Raw genomic sequence first — 21,569 nt, forward strand, 5'->3', positions numbered from 1 at the left:
GGCATCAGATTCCCACTATAGATGGTAGTGGGTCACCCTCTGGGAATCTCTGGGAATTGTACTCAGGATCTCTGGAAGAGCAGCCATCACTGCTGAGCCATCTCTACAGCCCCCAGGCAAAGTATTTAATTGGAGGCTAGTTTACAATTTCAGAGGCTTAGTCCTTTATCATAGCAAGGAGCAAGACAGCAGGCAGGTGGGGTGCTAGAGAAATAGCTAAGAGCTAAATTTTGATCTGTAAGTAGAGGAGAGAGGGAAAGGGGAGAGGGGAGAGGGCGAGGGCCTCTCAAGGTCTTTAGAAGCCTTAACGCCCATCTCCAGTGACACACTTCCTCTAACAAGGCCACACCTTCTAATCTTGTCAGTTCCACTCCCCGGTGACTAAGCACTCAAACAGATGAGCCTATGGGGCACAACAACCACAACTTATCTGCACACTAAAATTTAAAACATAACCATAATAACAATGTGCTAATAATAAAAAGAGCAGAGCCAGGTGTGCTGGCTCACTCCTTTAATTCCAGCACTTGAGACTTGGAGACCAGCCTAGTCTACAAAGAGAGTGCAGAACAGCCAGGGCTGTAACAGAGAAAACAGGTGGGGGTAGGGTGGAGACAACAAATAAACAACCCCACCAAAACCCAAAACCAACAACAAAGCAAAAAAGTGAAGGAGTTGGAGAGAAGGCTGCTCAGTAGTTAAGAGCACTGACTGCTCTTCCAGAGGTCCTGAGTTCAATTCCCACCTAACACATGGTTGCTCACAACCATCTGTAATGGGATCTGATACCCTCTTCTGGTGTGTCTGAAGATAGTGACAGTATTCTTACATAAAACAAAACAAAAAACCAAATAAGATAAATGTGATTTACTATAAAATATGTACTTCAATATATAAATGCTTGGGCGTGACTTTATTAGAAATCATAAAATTATGAATATAGCAACTAGAAAAACAGACTGATAATAAAACTATCACTTGCTGGGTGTGATGGCACACACTTTTAATCCCAGCACTGGGGAGGCAGAAGCAGGCAGATATCTGTGAATTTGAAGCCAGCCTGGTCTACAAAGCAAGTTTCAGTTTAAGGTGTTTGATCATCATAAAACAGGCATAGTAGCACACACTAGTAATTCCAGCACCAGGGAGGCTGAGGTAAAAGACTCAGAGGTTTGAGCTAGTTCAAGCCAGATTGGTCTACCCACTGAGTTCAGGCTAGCTGTGGCTATAGCTAAGAAATTTTAAACAAACAAAAAATAGTGACCATCATTGAAGCTAAATTTACCACTAAATCCACTAGTCAATCTCAATATCATTAACAGGGGGAAAACCACAGCAGACAGCATAGCAGACACAGTGTTTAGACTGAATCCAATAAGCACTGTACTCCAGGCATCCAGTTTGTTGTAACAGGCCTGAATCATCAACTTTATCTACACCACTGTCCAGGTCTCTTCAACAAATCAAGGCAAAAAAGCAAGGAATGAAACTGCTTATGTTAAAAGAGACCTCAGAATGTATACTAGCCAAGTACAACATGTAACCTTTGGAGAGTGAATCAAATCCTGTTTCCTGCCGTCTTAGTTACTTACGAGGTACAGAATGAAAACAAATTCAAGATCAGCCTGGACAGGCAGAGAGACCTACCCATGTCTCAAAAAGAGGGAAGGAAGAAATGTAGAAAGTAAAAGTAGCTCACTGAAAACACACACACACACACACTCTATTTTTAAAACAAAACAAAACAAAAGGACAAGCTAGGCATGGTGGTGCTTACTTACAATTTCAGCACTCGGGAAGTAAGAAAAGAATGGAGAAGACTGCCTTACTACACAGAGTTAAAGGTCAGTCTTCGCTTCATGAAACCCTAGCATAGAAAACAACCAACCAACCAAGTGTTGAATAATATAGATGGGATAAAAGCAATACAGGATGGGAATACGGTTCACTGGAATGCACTTGCAAGGTGAGGCCTACCATTCAGATCCCAGCACTGCAAAACACACAACAAAGAACGGTCTAGCAAATTTTAGTAACATTGAAATCCAAGTGACAGGCTGAAGAGGTGAAGAGCACTTGCTGCCCTTGCCCTGGACCTTGATCCCAGCATCCACATGGCAGCACACAGCCATCTGTACTCTAATTCTAGGGGGTCTGAGATTCTCTTGTGGTCTCTAAGGTTCCTGACACATATAGCACACAAAAATAGATACACACTGGTAAAATACTCATACACATACACAATCTTTAAAATCTTGAGTAAAGAGAGTCTGAAGAGATGGTTCAGCAGTTCAGAGGACTAGCTGCTCTCCCTGGGTTTGATTCACAGCACCCATATGGTGGCTCAAAACCATCTGTAACTCTAGCCATTCCAGGGGATCTGGTGCCCTCTGCAGGCACCAGGCATACATGTGGGCTAAACACCCATACATAAAAATAAAATAAATAAAATCCAAAACAAAAAAGGTAATCTGGGTGACTTCATATTCTTCTTGTTGTTTATAACCTCTGTAATAAAAATACTAAAAAAGAAAAAAGGGGGAAAAAATAGCTTAGGGTTAAACCAGGTGTGGTGGCACAGGCCTTTAATCCCAGCACTTGGGAGGTAGAGGCAATTGGATCTATGAGTTCAAGGCCAGACTGGTCTACAAATCCAGTTCTAGGACAGCCAGGATTATTACAAAGAGAAACCCTGTCTCAAAACAAACAGTTTAGGATTGAAGAACTTAGCTCAATAAGAGTGTTTAGCTTCAAAACAAACAAACAAACAAACAAACAAACAATCTCAGAGACTGTCAAACTGAAACCCTGGAACCACTTCTATCCTCCATCCCTTGACAAATATTCTCCACTATAGAGACTCTATGCCCTTATATGCAAAACATGTTTACACCATGTGCAAACACACATACTTAAAATGGGCACTATTGCAGTATGCACACCTTTTTTTTTTTAAGATTTATTTATTTATTATATATAACTACACTGTAGCTGTCTTCATATACACCAGAAGAGGGCATCGGATCTCTTTACAGATGGTTGTGAGCCACCATGTGGTTGCTGGGAATTGAACTCAGGACCTCTGGAAGAGCAATCAGTGCTCTTAACCGCTGAGCCATCTCTCCAGCCCGTATGCACACGTTCTTGACCACAATGCTTTCACACTGTGTCATTCAATTTAGTACAGAGAAGTGGTTCATTCTAACAAACGCACAAATTTAACAAGTCGTCTGATATACACCTGGTAGCTCATATTTCTTTTTTTTCTTCTTTTTCTTTTCTTTTTTCTTTTTTTCGGAGCTGGGGACCGAACCCAGGACCTTGCGCTCACTACCGCTGAGCTAAATCCCCAACCCTGTAGCTCATATTTTTTAACAGTCCCATTCGGATTACAACAGCAGCAATAGAGTGTAAGCTTTTCATGGGCAGCTTTGCATCCTAGATGGTCAGTTAGGGTAATATAACTTGTCTATTTAGGGCTCTTATTCATTAGTATACAAATACTCAACTTCCCTTTCCATAATCCATTTACAAAACTCAAACTGTGTATACTTCTCATTGAGTCATCCTGGGTCTAAGAACAAAAAGATCTGTACCAAGCCATTCAATGTCCCTTGCTTTTCTCATAGACAATCCTTGAATTTGTTCTAAGCTGGATGTACAATAACTACATGGCTTTTCTTTTTAAAGTACCTTCCTTTATATCAAAGCAGTTGGTTCTGAACTAGATTGATGAAATTCCTTCACACCTTTTCTCTTTCTTGGCTATTGAAGCTCTGTTCAAAATCTATCTTGACCCTTTCCCTAGTTAAAAACTAAGATGGGCATGTACCTGTAATTCCAGCACTGTGACTGAACTTAGGATCTCAAGTTTGTAGCCAGTCCAGGCTACATAAACCAGATTCTCTCTCAAAACTATGAATCAAAATAAATTCTACTATTTTCTGTACCTAATAGTTCAGTCCGATTTCAAAGGAGTGCTTAGAATGTCTTATTTCGCATACCAGAAAAAGATGAGCATAGCTATCACCTTAGATGAAGTTCACTAGATCCACTGCAGGAAAACTTCAACAAATCACTATCAGTATTTCAGTACCTCATGTGAAAAGTGCAACCAAAAACAAAACAAAACAAAACCCCCATCTATTAAAACAGCTCGTTAAATTCCCGGGACACACCTGAATGTACTTAGAGCACGCAAAATAACTCCTAAATGAATCTGATCATCCATTCTTTGGGCTTTACACTTTAAGATTCCTCCCTGGGGTTTTAGAACAAGATTTGGCTCTCATTTAATCCGTGGCTCGAATCACCTTAATATAAAAACCCTGTTATGGTGGCTAGAGCTCTAATCTGCTTCCAAGTTGCTTGAAAAAAAAAAAAACCCAAAAACAAAACAAAAAAAAACCCCAAACAACAACAACAACAAAAAAAAAAAAAAAAAAAACAAACTCACACAACACTGAAATCTGGAACTTCCCCAAAAAAGACGACTTATTTGACTCTCAAAGATGACTACACCTAACAGACTTAAATGGGAGGCGGTGCAACAATCTCCTCTCCACATTATGCACCAAGATCGTACTTAATATTAAGTGGATACATACCGTTCCACTAGTTGCTAGTACATTACTAAGACGCATCCCAAAAGTAGAGTCCTCAAAAGCAGGAAAAAGAGGCGACACTGTTAGTCTCGGAAGGCTGAGAGGTGGCTCTGGCCTGAAACCTACAGCCTTTAAACAGCAGACTAAGGCTGAGATTCCTCCAAGACCACAGGCGGACCGAAATCAGGGCCTGCCCCAAAGGTCAAAGACCTGGAGCCACGCATCTCTAGCCTGAGGGGCTGCTAGCAGAACCGGATTGCCCTTGCCAGAATCTATACCCAGAAACCAGACGCACCGCTCGCCCATAAACCCTAAACCCACATGGGTCAGAAGAGGCATCGTAGCGTGGACGTGCAGGAGTAGCCCCTCCACCTGCCCAAGGGGTAGACCATCGGACCCTCGGGCTTCGATACGCCCAACCAGGCCAGACCCTCCATACTCACACTCACAGCCCGTCCTTCCTACGCCATCCGGCCGCCGAGGGCCCGGCGAGGGAGCTCCCAGACGCCCCCTTAGCCTCCGGTCCGGCGGCGGCCTGGGACCCGCTCCCCGCCGGGCTCTGACGCCGCCGCCGCCGCCGCCACCACCACCATCGCGCAAGCACGCAAGCGCACGCTGCTTAGCGCGCTCCCCGCCCCCTCATCCGCCCTTTTCAACCATCAAGCTTTATTTGAACATAAGAAGTGAACAACGGACACCAGACAAGCGGCCTTACTCAAAACGTGTGAAGAACTAAGATAGGTCCCTTGCACAAACCAGTTGACTGCACCTCCCTTTCATTCAGCCTCCCCCCCCCCCCTTCATTTTCCAAGCTCTTTCTGGACTTTCCCTTATTTTCTAAGCCCTCCACCATAAGCTGCGGCAGTGTCTTGACTACATTTCAAAACTATTCCTTCTTTGTGAAACTTTTGAACAGATCCCAAGTTAGGCATGATAGCTCACCTCTGATTCTGGAGGTTGAGAGCAGAGGGCAACCTGAGTTCAAGGCAGAGCTGTTACATAGTTCCTGGGCAACAAAGTGTAACTGTTTCAACAAAATTTAAATCGTAGCCTAGCTAGTAATTATTTTTGTTTCGTTTTGTTCTTCCGAGACAAGGTTTCCCTGTGTAGCTTTGCGTGCCCTAGAATTCTCTGAAGACCAGGCAGACCTCAAACTCAGAGCTCTTGCCTACCTCTGCCTCCAGAGTCTGGGGTTAAAGTCGTGTGCCACCACTGTCTGACAATAGTTTTTTACTTTAGGTAAAGTAATGTTTTCTTGGACTGTTCGTTTTTAAAGTTAAAATTAGGATCTTTGATTTATTGTTAAATTTGGAGCATTCCTCTTCTTTTTGGGATCCTGTTATAGTGACTTTAATGAACATTTACATCGCAGTTGTTTATGAGTATAGCTACTTCTATATGATTGAAACTGCAATAGCAACTCCATTTAAGAAAACAGTTAAAGCCTTGAATTAAAATAAATACCTTCATTTATGTGTAAATCCAGATTCCTTCTAAAGGTTAGGGAATTATTTCAACTGTGTATTTGTGACATCACAAGTCCTTAAAGCACTCAAGGTCTGCTAAGCTGCTCATTCTAGTTCCTTTAAGGGCGGGTTACAGAAGTACTTTGCTCTAAGTTCAGAGCCATAATTCAAGGAAAGCCAATATAAGTGAGGACCAAAATAACCCTAGACCAGGATTTCACATTGACAGTTTGAAGCAGATAACTGTTATCAGTTGTGATCTAGTGCATTCTAAGATAATGTTCCCCCAACCCTTCAGACCCTTCCCACTGTCTCCCAGGAGGGCAAAACTGACCCTAGCTGAGAACTACAGTATTAAATCCACAATTATCCCAACCCTAACTGTATTTAGCCATCTATTTTCTTCCTCCCTGCCCTCAAGAATTGATTTAAGAAAAATTAACCAACTTCTGAGTTCATTGCTACAGGCCTTAGCAGCACTTATCAGTACTATTTCTCTGTCACTTTATTGCATTCTACAACACCCCGAAGCTGCTCAATTTCCCAAAAGTTGCAGCCATTTTTTCTAATCAGCAAAGTATCTGACTTCTCAGAAAGGTTAACTTCCTGTTTCTAAACATACAGGCTTACAAGTAAATTTTGTCATTATCATTGAGAATATCCCTCCTTCCCTCAACTCTGTGTGGGTTGGTCTCCCTTCCATGAATGTCCCTTTCTTCTCAGTGTCTTGGGTTGTATGTATGTATGTATGTATGTATGTATGTATGTATGTGTGTATGTATAGCAACATGCTTCCCATCCAGTGCTCATATAGAGAAGTCAGAGGACCTGCAACTATATGGACTCCAGGAATTAAAATCAGGTCCTTGGCTTGAGAACAAGTACTTTACCTTGAGCCTTCTGGCCAGCCTCAGTCCTATGGATTTTATTGTTAGAGGCAGGGCCTCAGGTTGCTAACCTCAACATCACTATATAGTCAGTGATGACGTATTTCTGATCTGCCTCTCTACCTCCTAATGCTGAGATTATAGGCTTCAACCACTGTTCTAGACCTCCTATCAGTGTTGTTGTTTTTTTTTTTTTCTTTTCTTTTCTTTTTTTCAGAGCTGGGGACCAAACCCAGGGCCTTGCGCTTGCTAGGCAAGCACTCTACCACTGAGCTAAATCCCCAACCCCTAGTGTTGATTTTTTAAATTATATTTTAGTATGGGTGTTTAGCCTGCATGAATGCCTGTTTACCATCCTTGTACATGTGCCTATAGAGGTTCAGGAAGGTTTGGATCACCTGGAACTTGAATTACAGATAGTTGTGAACTACCAGATGGGTGTCCTGTGGAAGAACAGCCATCTTTCCAGCCCAAAGTTTTATTTCATTTACTTACTTTTGAGACAAAGAATTACTATGTAAACCAGGCTACACAAAGATTCCCTTGCTTCCACCTCCTGAGCTGGGATTGAAGGTGCACCACCACCAACTCTCATCACTGGTTTGACTACGGCAGCTCTAACCCTATCGAGATCTTTATCTAGATCATTACCGCCCCCTCAATTTTTTAAAAATTCAACTGTTTTTCCCAGTTGAGTCTTTTCTCCCATACTAGAGTTCTTATGTCTTCATCTCAACAAAATAAAAAGAAATAAAACACATCATTCCTTTTTCTCTGACAAAGCCAGTTTCCAAAAGCATTTTATGACGTTCCCATTTCTTTCTCTTCTCCAAACTATTGGAATGTCTGTCAACTATCACCAATCCCCAGTTATTAAATTCAAAAGATATTTCTCAGACTTCTTTTATCTCTTAAGCTATTTCTTTTAAATATTTTTTTTTTATTCCTTAGATTGCCAGCATTTTGCTTTACTCTTAGAGGTGCGTGGAAGAATTCTTGGGGCAAGTGGTTTAAAACCCTCCAGTAACTCAATGGCCATAAAAACGAATTCTAGGTTTAACATTCCAAAACCTACAAGACCTTTAAAGATCTAGTTTTCTCCTTAGTTTGATCCCCAGCCCTGGTGGTGATGGTCTCAGGGATAAAAGAGCTTTTCCTATTTCAGAGTACAATGGTTTGGGAAAGAATGGATCTCACTAGGTTGTCAGTCCGGCTTTACATTCCAGAGGTCAAGTGATCCTCCAGCCTCAGCCTCTAATAGCTTGAGGACAACACGGTATGAGCTACCATGCCTTCATTTTCTTTTGTCTCAGAAAGTGAACTCTTAAGCTTCTAACGAGAGTAAATTTCAAGAAACTTCCAGAAGGCGCCGTGTTGTTGTTCCCAAAGCCTGGAAAACTCTTATCTCGTAGACTTCCGGAGGAACTCCTACTTATCCTTCGTGACTTTAAGAGCAACTTCCTGCGTCAATCTTACAGGCATTCCTCAAGGTAAAAGTTTTGCTCATTGTTGGACAAAGGCGCCTCGGAATTTCTATGACCGTATTCTGTTAATTGAAATGTGTTTACGCATCTATTTCCCTGGTTTAAAGATGCCAAAACATCCTGTAGGCTTTGGCAGTAATTGTAGTTCAAACACTAAGACGTTCAGGGCACAGCTGCCTTCAGCGAGGATGGCTGCACGAACTCCTCCCACCTTCTCTCCAACGGGAGAACCGGTAAGGTTAACGGGTGAGTTCCCAGGATCTCCGCCTGCGTGGCAGGCGATTTAAGTCCACGCCCACCCCCTGCGGTGATTGGCTCCAGCGGTAGAGGTGTGTCTGCCCCGCGGGAGCCCTGCGAGTGCGCAGGCGCACAGATCCTCGGGGCGCCTGCGCACTCTTACGCACCCTGTCGGATCTTAAGAGAGTCCAAGAGCAGCGGGGCCCGGAGAGGAGTGGCTGGAGCAGCCGGGTGAGCCTTCTGAAAAGTAGCTGAGTGAGCTGGTCAGCGGGACAGGTAGGATGATGTCCAAGGAAAAAGAGGGTGTGGTGGTGGTTCAACGTTTTGGGGGTCGGACTGGAGGGGAGAAGGGAGCTCCGGCCAGTTCTCGGTGATTGGGCCGAGAACGAAATCGCCAGGCGTTGGCGACCAGCGCGAATCCCGCACAGGAAGGGAGGCGCTATGGTGGTGCCTTGGACTTGTGTAGATAGGCTCTTCATCCCTCACCTCCAGCCTCACGGCGTTTCTCGTTAGTATTAACAGACTGTCTGGTGGCCTTAATGAACACATAGTTCTGAAATAGTTGTTAGAAGAATGACCCCGAGGCTCCTGGCGTGGCAGACTTCACTGTCTAGGAAAATTCCCTGCTTACCTTGAGTCTTCCCCATGGGGAAGCACCAAGAATATGGTCAGGCAAGAGCAATTTTTTTTTCCCCAATTCGGTTTGTGTGTGAGAAAAGTATCTTAAAGTACTGTTACACTTCTTTCCTTCGTTCTTTATCATTAGTCACTCCACTACTAGGAAAAACAAACTGGTGGTAGAGGAAGCGAAAAACATCCGAGTTGAGGAAAAAGATCTTTCCCTTTTGCTGTTTGTCATCTGGGTAGGTTTGGGCTGGGGGCAGGGATGGTGATTGAAGGAGAGTTCAGAAACTGACAGCTTTTTGACAGAGTGTTCTCAGCCTTATGAAAATAGTATAATTTCTTACTTAAAGATATTTTAAGGATTGAAATAACTTCATCTGCCCTGCTGCCTTTTAAGAGGGTTTTGAGATGTCCAAGTAAAATGCTAATAGTTCAGTCATAGCAAGATAAAAACAGATCCTTCTCACATTCTTTTTATTTTTCTTGGAAAATACTACGCTTAAATTCTGTGAGGCTCTGGGCAGTGGTGTGCACACCTTTAGTCCCAGCACTTGGGAGGCAGAGGCAGATGGATATCTGTGAGTTTGAGTCAGCCTGGTCCAGTAAGGCAATACTTGTTAAAGCACCTTTTTTTTTTTTTTTTTTTTTTTAAAGAAATGATCTCACTATATAGCTCAGGCTGGCCTGGAACTCAGTCTCTCAAGTGCTGAAATTAAAGACATGCACACTCACACCCTCCCCCCACAATGCTTCTGAAATAGGTCATATTAAAGTAAGTTAAATGGTTAAATTTAGCCTTTACCTTAAATAATTATCATTCTCAGTAGGACCTTTTGTTTTATTTTGATTTTTAGGTGGCTTCTTTTTGGGTGGGGTCCCCTTTCTACATTGTAGCAACTTATAAAACCAAGTGAAATTGGGCCAGAATTGGGAGTGAGTGACTAGAGTTCCAGGTGAGAGTCCAGTGACACCCCATCTTCTATCAGGGAACATCAACAGGCCCATCCAGAGAGTCTTTTGTGAGTAATTCCAGTTGTTCTGATTAAGATGGTAATGGTTATTTATGCTCTGAGAACAGTGTTCCATAATAACATATTTAATACTTCTGAGGCGGTTATATAGGCCAGCCCCAGTGACCTCACGAAACCCCATCTCAAAACAACAATCAAACAATAGACATATATTAGTTCTTTCAGTCTCTTAGTTCTCTCAGTCTGGTGGTGGTTTGCGATATGAGCTCTCAGCTATTGCTCAAGCTTCCTCTCTTCCTGCTGCCTTGCTCCTTGGCCATGATGGTCAAATAAATGCTTTCTTCTGTAAGTTGCTCTGCTTACAGTCTTTTGCTCCAGCAATAGTAAAAGTGTACCAAGACAGAAGCTAGTACTGTTTAGACGAGGATAATGGGGTTTAGTGCATGGCCAAATGCATGAATATTCTAGATACCATATTAGAAATGAAATGTAGCTCCAGTGTGATGATGGATGCCAATAGGCCAGACACCTAGAAGGTTGGCACAAGGGATCAGGAATGCAACACCAACTTGTTACGTAGGATTTGAATTATTTTTATTACAGATAGTTATTTGTAGGGAGGGGTGTGCCTTGGTGTGGACTTGGAGGTTGAGGACAACTTTGGTGGATTGGTTCTCTCCTATCGTGTGGTTCCCGGTTGATTGAATTCAGATTAACAGGCTTGTATTGTTGGATGGTAAGCTCTTGCTTACCTGCTGAGCCATCTTACCAGCCATATGCAGAGAGTTTGAGACCAGCCTGGACTACTTGAAGCTCACTCACTCCCCACCCCATAAAAAATGGAATATACTAGTAAAATATAGTTCTAGAGGGAATCTAAATCAAGTTATTTTGCCTGCTGACTTATGATCTATATCTGAAGTTCTGGCTTTTTTTTTCTTTAATAAATATTTTATGTATGTTCTATCTGCATGTACACCTGCATGCCAGAAGAGGGGCACAGATCATAGTATAGATGGTTGTGAGTCACCATGTGGTTGCTGGGAATTGAACTCAGGACCTCTGGAAGAGTAGGTAGTGCTCTTAACCACTGAGCTACCTCTCCAGCCCCTGATTTATTTTCTTGAATCCATTCCTTACCATTTCTCTTTGGGTTCTAGAAGTAAACAGTGCATAGGTATGTTGCACATATACTTGTACATTTGTAGCAGAGATTCTCAACCTTCCTAATGCTGTGATCCTTTCATACAGTTCCTTATGTTGTAGTGATCCCCCCACCATAGAATTATTTCATCGCTACATCATAACTAATTTTGCTACTATTATGAATCATAATGTAAATATCTGATATGCAGGATATCAGATATACAACCCCCAAGGGGTCTCAACCCAAAGATTGAGAACCACTGATCTAGAGCTTAGAATGAAGGCACTCATGGCATTGAATGTCTTCTATCGGTTAAGGATGATCGACAAGACTTCATCTTACCTAAAGTGTATGTACCCAAACTACCCAAGGCCTTGGCTGATTCCAAGTTTATGTAGGAGTTTCCTGATTTTCTGCTCAAACGTTCGATACTAGGAGTCAGGACTGCAGGTAAAGACCGTGACTTAGCATGAGTGTCAGCACTCTGGCATGGCGCAGCGCACACCTATAATCACAGCACTCAGGAAGCCGCAGCAGGGGGATTGAAATGCAAGGCAAGTCTGGATTACATAGGAAGACTATCTCAAATCATCATCATCAAAGAAATAATATTCACTTCATTGATAACTTATACTTCTGGCTGGTACCGTGCTAAGCACTTAATGTGCATTTGATTTTAGAAACAATTCTGGGAAGAACTTTTAGTAAATCTAAAAAACTATCACATAAACAGGCTAAGTAAATTGGGTGGCTGCTCTAGGTGGGATAAGGTTCTCGTGCTGGTAGCATAGTCTAGCTTGGATTGCCAGTTTAAAATAATTTTCTCTTGTTATAAGATAAGAAACTTGGACTTTTTTCCAATTCATTTATGTTGGTTCTTCAGACAGGTTTTCACACTAGCTTAGGCCAGAATTGAAGGCTTCTTTTATCCCCAGATTGACCTCAGCCTTGAAATCTTCCTGTGTCAGGTTCACAAGTGTCAGGTAAGCAACATCAGACTGGATCTTGTTCACTCTTGCAAAACAAGTGAAAGGCACTTGATGTAGTAAGTCATACCTGAAATCCTCGCACTTGATAGGCTGAGACAGCAGGATAGTTGAAAGGCTACAGTGAGTTTCAGAACAGCCTGTACTGCACAGTGAGACCTTGCCACAAGACAGAACACCTAGAGAAAAAAATGTTTTCAAATTCTGAAGAAGTTGGTATAAACAGGTACTGCTGAGATCTGTCTGCCTCTGCCTCCCGAGTACTGGGATTAAAAGGGGGTATATCGTCGTAAGGCCTCATGGCACATGAAAAGGCAGGTAGATTTCTGTGAGTTCAAGGACAGACTGATTTACATATTGAATTCTAGGCCAGCCAGGGCTGCATAGGGAGATCCTGTCTCAAAATAAAACATTTCATATAAATGATATTACATAATGTATGGCCTTTTGTGTTTGTTTTTATTTATTTAGTATAATGCCTTCAGTCCTAACACATACTGTAGACTGTAAATACAGAGGTGAATAATATCCCCTTATATGAACATTTGTTCCCTCCCCTACTTACCTGTTGTGAATAATGTTTTATCCATATTAATATAAATACATCGTGTACAGCATTCATGGAGAAGAGAAAAGGGTACCAGATTCCCTGGAATTAGAATTAGAAACAGATGTGAACCATCATGAGGGTGCTGAGAACCAAACTTGGGCAAAACTTCTCCTCTCAACTGTGGCATTACTTTCTGCAGTTCCTGTAAGTTAAAATAGCAAATGCTTTTAACCACTGAACCCTCTGTCTCCAACTTCAGCCTCGTAAGGGTTGGGATTTGTAGGCATAGACCACCATGGTCAGCTTCTTGGCTTCTAAATTTTCAAAGTGGTAGTCAGAGACTAATTAAAAGCCACCTGGGGAAGTGTGTATGTCTATGTATCTGTCTGTCTCTCTGCCTTGTCTCTCTCTGTGTGATGCTAGGGATCATATTAGGGGACTTGGACATGCTACTCAAGCAACATCTTCAGCTCTTAGCTGCTGCCTTTGTGTTTTGGTTTGCCTTTGTGTCTCACTGTGTATACTATTTACCTCTAACTAATGACTGATCCTCCTGTCTTAGCTTCCAAAGTGCTTCGGCTACTCTTTAAAAAAAACAAAACACAACTTTTTTCCCATACGCTTGATTTTTTTTTCTTCCCATAAGTTTAGAAAGCTGAATGGGGCTGTTTACTTCTTTGCCTTATATCCCAGTCTATCTTGGCCAGCTTTGTTTCTGTACCCGTTTCCTCACCTCTGAATTGTAAAGCAAATCCTAGAAACAACCATGTAAATGACATCTTCAATGCGGGACATGCTAACTCAATCATGAATGCGGGCCTAGAGAAGCACGAAGACCACTGGTTAAGAGTCCAGCCTGGGCCATATAAGAGGCACAGTTTCTGCAATACTCCCCTCTTATCTTTGGTTTCACTTTCTGCAGTTCCTCTTACTTGTGGTCAATTTTTTGTCTGAAAGTATTAAATAGAATGCTTCAGAAATAAGCAGTTTGTAATGTGTTTTTGTTTGAGACAGGATCATACTAGGTAGCCAAGGCTAACCTCTCAGTTGAAACCATTCCTGCTGCTGCCTCCTAAATACTGGGATTATGGGCATGTGCTGTCATATCTGCCTACTTTGTAAACTTTAAATTTTGTGCTGCTATGTTTGTGGTGATCTAATCTGATGCCCTCCTGATCCATCCATCCTGCCTGGGCTGAATCACCCCCTTGTCTAGCATCTTTACTTATCCATAAGTCACTTCATGGACATCTCTTTTACCAGGCTTGGGTATCATAGTATTTATGTTCATTCAGATAATCCTTACTTAATAATAATAATTTAATAATAGGCTTGATAGTGGTGTTGTAATTCACATGTGCCCTCAGAAGCTGTATTCATCTTCAAATGGAAAGATGACTTTTGGTCATAGGTATGTACAGACTTAAGAGAGAACATTGGATTTGCACTCTAAAATTTGAGGCATGCACTGAGGTGTTGAAGTGTTACCTGGCAAAGGGAGGCTGTTGCCGTTTGTGCTTTCTTCTTCAGTAAGGATGTTGTTATAAATTCTCTCTTCCAGCTACATCCCCTGCTTGCTTTATGGGATTCTTCAATCCACTTACTCATTCTGTGTCAAAAGATTATTGAGAACTTGTTCAGGCACTGTTTGAACCTAGTATTGCTGCCTCGAGTGAGGTATTTTTCATCTAAGCCTCAGTAAAGGTTTCTCTCTAAACCCCTGTTGGCAGTGCTTAAAACAAATCTTATATCTGTCCTCTTAGGATTCAGAATGGTCAGTCATCTCTCAATGGATGGGGATGTTTCTAATAATGGGGATATACTACAGGAGCCAACTGGAAGATTCTCTCTAGGGAACCGTGAATTGGGTATTATACTTTGGAACCTGGGTCTGGAATTTATTTCTTAACTCTGTTTTATCCACTGTTTTTGTTTGTTTTATTTTTTATTTTTTAAGACAGGGTTTCTCTGTGTTGCCCTGGCTGTCCTAGAAATAACTGTGGAGGATGGGCTGGCTTTGAACTCACACAGCCTGCGTCTGCCTCCCAGGTGCTGGGATTAAAGGTGTATTCCCCTACCACCACCACCACCACTATGTAGCTCTGATTACCCTGGAGTTTATTTTGTGGTCTAAATTGGCCTCAAACTCACAGAGAGTTTGCCCCCCTCACCCCCACCACCGCCTTTAAAATTATGTGTGTATGTGTGTATGAGTATGTACACATGAGTGTGGGTGCTTGTAGAGGCCGGAAGCCGGAAGAAAAGAAAAAGCCATTTAAGGGGAATTTTACGTTTTTTAGGTTTGTAAAGAAATATGTTGTTTTGTCAACTACTTCAACCTTTGCAATATTATTAGGACCCATTTTGCTATTTAAAAATAACAATTTTTTATTGTAACAAAAATTTTTAAGTGGTGTTTATTGATAGAGGACTGGAATGCTAGCACATAGGAGATAGAAAATAAGGCAGTTAAAGCCTAGACTGCATGAGATCTTGTCTCAGAAAACAGAGAAACAAGTGAGGTGGGGCATGAATAACATTTATTGAATACCAGGTACATGCCAGTGAGTGATAAGGACTCTTGTTTTTGTTTTTGAGACAGGGTCTCTATACAGCCCTGGCTAACCTGGAACTCACTAATCATAGAGATCCACCTACTTCTACTTCTTGAGTGATAGAATTAAAGGCATGTACAGTTACCACTCCTGGCTGTGCTAAGAACCACCCATGTGTATTTGCCTTGAATCTTTGTAAGCTAGACTGACCTTGAATTCCTGATCTTTCTGCTTGTGTGTATTGAGAATGTAGGCTTGTGCTGTCCCACCTGCCTGGATTTCTTTTTAAGTCTTCACCAAAAATCAAGTTGTTATTGTTCCTATTTTTCAATGAGGAAACTGAATCTTGTTTACTTACTCTGTGTGTGTGCGTGCTAGCGAGGGTGCCTGCGTGCGTGCGAGTGTGCAAATGGAGGAGATCAAAGAACAACACCCTTTTCTGGCATCTGAGACCTCCTCCATGCATGTGGTGCACATAAATGCACATATACACATTAGCAAAAGTAAACCTTTAAAAGACTCCCAAGTAGACACCTGCTTCCTTACGTCAGTGCTTTAAGTGTGTGAGATCTTTGTTCCTTCCTGATTCTTATTTTTGCTTAGAGAAGGGGGAAGTTTTAAGCAGAACTTGAGTTCACGGAAAGGGTGTTTCCAAGTGACCTCATTGTCACCTGACTCTGCTACTTTCCAACTATATCTCTTGGGCTTTAGAAGGCAGGATTTTTAGTTCTCAATTTTTGAAACAAGTCAGCTATATATTTAAGCCTTTTTTTGAACCCATTTGAGATTTTTGTTCTGTTTTGTTTTTACTAACAAGATAGTAAATGTTGACTTATAGTCAACAAGAATAACCGATAGGGATAGAATCCAAAGTTGTGCGATTGAGAGATCTGGCTTTCTTATCCCACAATGTTTCTGTATCTGTAGTATATTGTCTGAAAACCTAATTGAAGTACTGTTTGTAGGGACTAATCGGTTGGTGTGTGTTATTTTTCTTGTCACTGTCCCTCTGTGGGCACTAAGAAGTTAATCATTGGAGCCATGGGTGACCTTTGAGAGTGATGCCTAGGAAGAGTAGTCTTTGACAGAGCTCTAGGAAGTTAAAAAGAAACCAGAATCTACCTGAGCAGATGAGTAGGACAAAGGTATGTACACATTTGGAGGTGACAGCATGTGCTCTCTCTTCCCCACACTGTCTTAGGACTGTGCTTTCTAGTTCATCTTCAAACTTCTGGTTCTCCTGTTTGAATGTCCTGAGTTCTGGGACTGAGTATATACCACCATACTCGACCAAACAGGTATGATAGCATGGGACATATGTAAAATAAAGCTAAAGGTTCCAAAAAAATTAGAAAATTAATAACATATGATTTGATATTAATATATGAGTGAATAGTTGCTAATTCAAAGGAGGCCTTTTTAAAACTTAATTATTTTATTTTGTGGGTTCAGGTGTTTTGCCTGTTTGTATGTCTATCTACCATGTGTGTGTCTGGTGGTGGTCAGAAGAGGGTCTAACATCCCCTAGAACTGGAGTAGCAGATGGGTATGAGCCACCTCTGTGAAAGCAGCCAGTACTCTTAACCACTAAGCCATCTTTCCAGTACCAGTATTTCTTGCTTATATATCTTAGGGTGTGTATATTTTGTCTGAACCACAGATATGAAAAATACCAGTTATATTTTGAACTTCTGATGCTTGTAAAAATTATTTTATTTGGGTACAACTGTACATGCATACACATGCATATGTATCTGACATAGCACACAGGTGGAAACTCAGAGGGCAACTTGGAGGAGTTACTTTCTCCTTCTACAGTGTAGGTGTAGGGGCGGAATTCATGTCCTTAGACTTGGATGAACACCTTTACCTACAGAGCCATCTCATCAACATCAGATGTACTATTTAAATGAACTTTCAAGGCTCAGAAATCTTAATTACATCTAGCACATTTTTTTTTTTTTTGTTCTTTTTTTCGGAGCTGGGGACCGAACCCAGGGCCTTGCGCTTCCTAGGCAAGCGCTCTACCACTGAGCTAAATCCCCAACCCCTCATCTAGCACATTTAAGTACACACACAGTCACACACATAACTTAAAGGGCTCGTTTGCATGTGTGAGGCCTGGATTCAATCCCCAACACACACAAGAAAATGGAAAAGTGTCTTATTAGTCCATTATAGGGAATTGAGCCCAGGGCCTTGTGCATGTGAAGTAAATGTTCTTTCATTGAGCTACACCCTCAGTCCCAGCTGAAGAAATTTGCCTGTGACCAACTGACGGCTTTATTCTTTATGACACACTTGCAGTGGTGGATAATGGGGTGTGGTCTAGTGATTCCTTGCTTTTTGCTACTACAATGTGTAGCTCTGTTTGAAAGAGCTGCATTCCTTTGAGAGTGTATCCTGTTTCTGTTCGTACTTGCTCATTCATTAGGTACTTTCCAAGTACATACTGGTAGCCTGGTAGGTGTTGACATAGATGAGAACACCTGTCACCTTCAAGAATGTAATCTAGTAATATATTCCTGGTTAATTTGGTTCTCTGCTTGTCAATATAATTCATAGAGGAGTACCTGACCTCAGCTCATTTGTGCCAGATCATTCTTTGTTGATCAGCTTTCAGAATGAGTGCTAGGACTTTTAGCAGCTTCCTGGACCTGCCCACTGATATCCCTACCATCATGTTACTTAATCACAAGTTTCCAAAGGCTGAACATAGTGGCCACACCTCTAATCCCAGTACTTGGGAGATAGAGGCAGAAGGATAAGATATTCAGAGTATCTCAGGTACATAGCTGGTTTAAAACCAGCTTGAGCTATGTGAAACCCTTCTCAAAAACAATGAAAATGTTGCAAAACAGCAAATGTAAAGTTTGAGCTAAGTATTGTCTGTATTGTAGACAAACAGCTGTTTTCAGAAATATAAGGCCATGTAAGGTGGTTTAATGGGTCAAGTGATAGTCACTCGATCATGAGAACATGAGTTCAAATGCCCAGAACTACTGTAAAGCCAGATGGAGTAACTCAAGTGTAATACTAGTGCCGTGGCTAACTGGGAGGTGGAGACAGGAGAATCCTGGGACCAAGCAACTTAGCATATGCACCAGTGAACAAAAAGAGACCCTATCTCTTCTGTGAAAGTCAAATACCTGAAACTATCTTTTGATACATGGACAGTAGTGTGGTATCTGTGCCAAGACATACATGTGCTTAGACTCCTATACATACACTCTTCTACGCATTACAAATATATGCACACACATATAAAAGGTAATAAGATGCTACAAAGTGCAGCAAAGAAAACCTGTGTCAGTTCCATAATGCTTATTGATACACTTGATTTCTCATGTTAGTGACACTGAATAGCACCTGTATTAAGGGAAAATGTATTTTGGTTCATGACCTTATAAGGTTCAGTCCATGATTGTTTGTCTCCATGCCCTTGGGTAGAATATCGTGGCAGCAGGAGTATGTGTATGCAGAGGGGCTTTGGACAGCAGTGCAGCAGAGAACTGGGACCGGGCCTGACTTGCAAAGGCACTCCTCACCCCACAGACTACTTCTTCCAACTATGCTTCACCCCTTCAAAGTTAACAGAACCTGCCAAAATAGTGCTACCAGCTGGGTACCATACATTCAACACATGAGCCTGTGAGGAATATCACACCATAACATTTATTTTATTTCCTTAAATCTTTACAAGATCTTTTACTATGTATTAGAAACTTATTGCTTAGTTTCAGAGAGTCTTCACTGAAACAATAGCATAGAGAGGAACCGAATCTATCCATAATGAAAGTTAATCTTTTTTTTTTGGAGCTCTTTGTAGCAGATCTTTTTTCTTTTATCTTGTGTGTGTGCGTGCATGTGTGTGTGTGTGTGTGTGTGTGTGTGTGTGTGTGTGTGTGTGTGTCAGAGAGGGAGGGACAGAGGGAGGGAGGGAGGGAGGAGGGAGGAAGAGAGAGAGAGAGAGAGAGAGAGAGAGATGCAAAGCATGCATGCAGTATCCCTGGAGCTGGTTACCAGAGGTTGGAAGCTGCCGGACATGAATGCTGGGAATTGAACTCTGGTCCTCTTCAAGAGCAGTTTGTGCTTTCAACTGCTCAGCTGTCTTTCCAGCCACAGCAGTACTTTTCTTGATAATACCTTAGTATTTCATATTCTCCGAGGAGTAGCTCTTAAAACTCATGTAATTTTTGGAAGTAATATTCACGTGACTTTTAAGTTATAATCATTTTTGTGGTGGTTTGAAAGGAAAAGGGCCCCGTAGGCAGTGGCACTTTTTATCTATTATATATGAGTACACTGTAGCTGTCTTCAGACACACCAGAAGAGGGCATGGAATCTCATTACAGATGGTTGTGAGCCACCATGTGGTTGCTGGGATTTGAACTCAGGACCTCAGGAAGAGCAGTGCTCTTAACCACTGAGCCATCTCCAGCCCCCAGCAGTGGCACTTTTAGGAGGTGTGACTTTGTTGGAAGAGGTATGTCACTAGGGGTTCTAGAGTTCTCCAAATCTCAACCGGTCTCTTTTTTGCTGCCTGTGGATCAAGATGTAGAGCTCCCAGCTTCTTTTCTAGCACCATGTCTGCCTGCTTCCATGATTCCTGTCTAATGACAATGGACTGAACCTCTGAACTGTAAGCCAGCCCCAAGTCAGTGTTTTCCTTTAAGAGTTGTTATAATCATGGTATCTCTATACAGCAATAAAACCCAAGCTAAGACAATTTATTTACTGAATGTTTTTTCATTATTGCTTTGCCATATTCAAATAAGATTTAAAGAACATTGCTACAGGGATTAAGGGTGCGGTGTAATTGATATAGTGCTTGCCTATCGTTCGCAGAGCCCTGGGTTCAATCCCCAGCACTACATAAACCAGACATAGTGGCACACACCATGGAGGGAACAAGATCAGACTTTCAGTCATCCTTGGTTGCGTATCCCAGAAACATGAGGGCTTGTCTCAACAACAATAATAAGGAATACTGCACAACCAAGAATTTGCTTTACACTTTTTTTAAAACATTCAGCCAGGTATGGTAATGCATGCCTTTAATGCTGCTAGTGCTGAGGATGTAGAGACAGGAGGGTCTCTTGTGAGTTTGAGATCAGCCTAGTGTGCATACTGCGTTCCAGACCATCTAGGGCTATATGGTGAGATGCTGTCTCCAAAAAAGTAAAAGAGCTAAGTTTATCACTGTGTATGTGCATCTAAGATGTGTGTTGCTACACTTCTAGGAAGGCAGAGGACAAGCTTAAAAATGTTTGTTGGTGTTTGAGGGATGGTGGTGGAGGTCAGAATACAGCATTGTAGACTGGGTTCTCTTTTTCCACCTTACAAGGGTTCCAGGGTCAAACTCCTGGCAAGCACCTTTACCTGTTAAGCTGTTTCAGTGCCCACAAGTTGGCAGGCTGGCATAACCAGTGCTTTAACCCTTTGAGCTGTCTTTTGGGCTCATCGACGCCTTGCTTTTTAAGGCCAAGGGCCTTTCCCATTGGAAAGAGTACTTCACCTGGGCCTGGGGATGCAGAGTGGTTGGTAGAGTGCTTGCCCTAGCATTTATGAAACCCGGATTCAGATTCCAGCAGCACATAAATCACATATCTGAATTTCCAGCACAGCACGTGCCGGTTGAAAGGTCATAAGCTCAGGTCATCTTTAGCACATAACAAGTTCAAGACCACTTAGGATAGATGGCTGCTTGTCTTAGAGTATTTCTCCTATGTTTTAGTTTACTTCTTATACTCATAGCATCAAGTATCCATGTTTCCTCCTAGCCTGAGTTCCTGTCTCTGTAGTGTAGGTGAGCAGGCAATGGGTTCAGTCCTTTAACTTACTTGCCTGGTAAGTACTAAATCCCATCAATCTAGGCTCTCTGCTCAAACTTGTATGTATCTTTATTCTTCTAGAGTATCCATATTTCCGTTTCTGTGTCCAATAGTTTTGACTCATCATGGATGATCTATCACCAGAAGAAATTCAGCTTCGGGCTCACCAAGTTACTGATGAGGTAAATTTTAATTTTTTATTTTAATTTTTTAATTCTTAATTT

At 41.9% G+C, this 21,569-nt stretch overlaps 2 protein-coding genes across 11 annotated transcripts in view; one reads left to right on the plus strand and one right to left on the minus strand.

The window, feature by feature from the left end:
• The window catches only part of Zfp106 (zinc finger protein 106), a 51,371-nt gene extending 46,150 nt beyond the window's left edge, over positions 1–5,221 (minus strand). For 4 of the 5 annotated variants that reach the window (XM_087654501.1, XM_087654500.1, XM_087654499.1 and 1 more), the window contains exon 1: positions 5,048–5,198. The gene's annotated coding sequence lies outside the window, so the exon portion shown is untranslated. 5 annotated transcript variants of the gene reach the window in all.
• A 3,627-nt stretch (positions 5,222–8,848) lies between these two features.
• Positions 8,849–21,569, plus strand: part of Snap23 (synaptosome associated protein 23) — a 32,197-nt gene continuing 19,476 nt past the window's right edge. For 2 of the 6 annotated variants that reach the window (XR_015683405.1, XM_087654312.1), the window contains exons 1-2: positions 8,849–8,954; positions 21,459–21,527. Coding sequence is in view for 4 of the 6 variants with exons in the window: in XM_087654312.1 (XP_087510438.1) it covers positions 21,471–21,527 (57 nt within the window). In the remaining 2 variants the exon portion in view is untranslated. 6 annotated transcript variants of the gene reach the window in all.

Source organism: Rattus norvegicus, chromosome 3 (assembly GCF_021556685.1).
Source record: "Rattus norvegicus strain SHRSP/BbbUtx chromosome 3, alternate assembly SHRSP_T2T, whole genome shotgun sequence".
Lineage (NCBI taxonomy): Eukaryota > Metazoa > Chordata > Mammalia > Rodentia > Muridae > Rattus > Rattus norvegicus.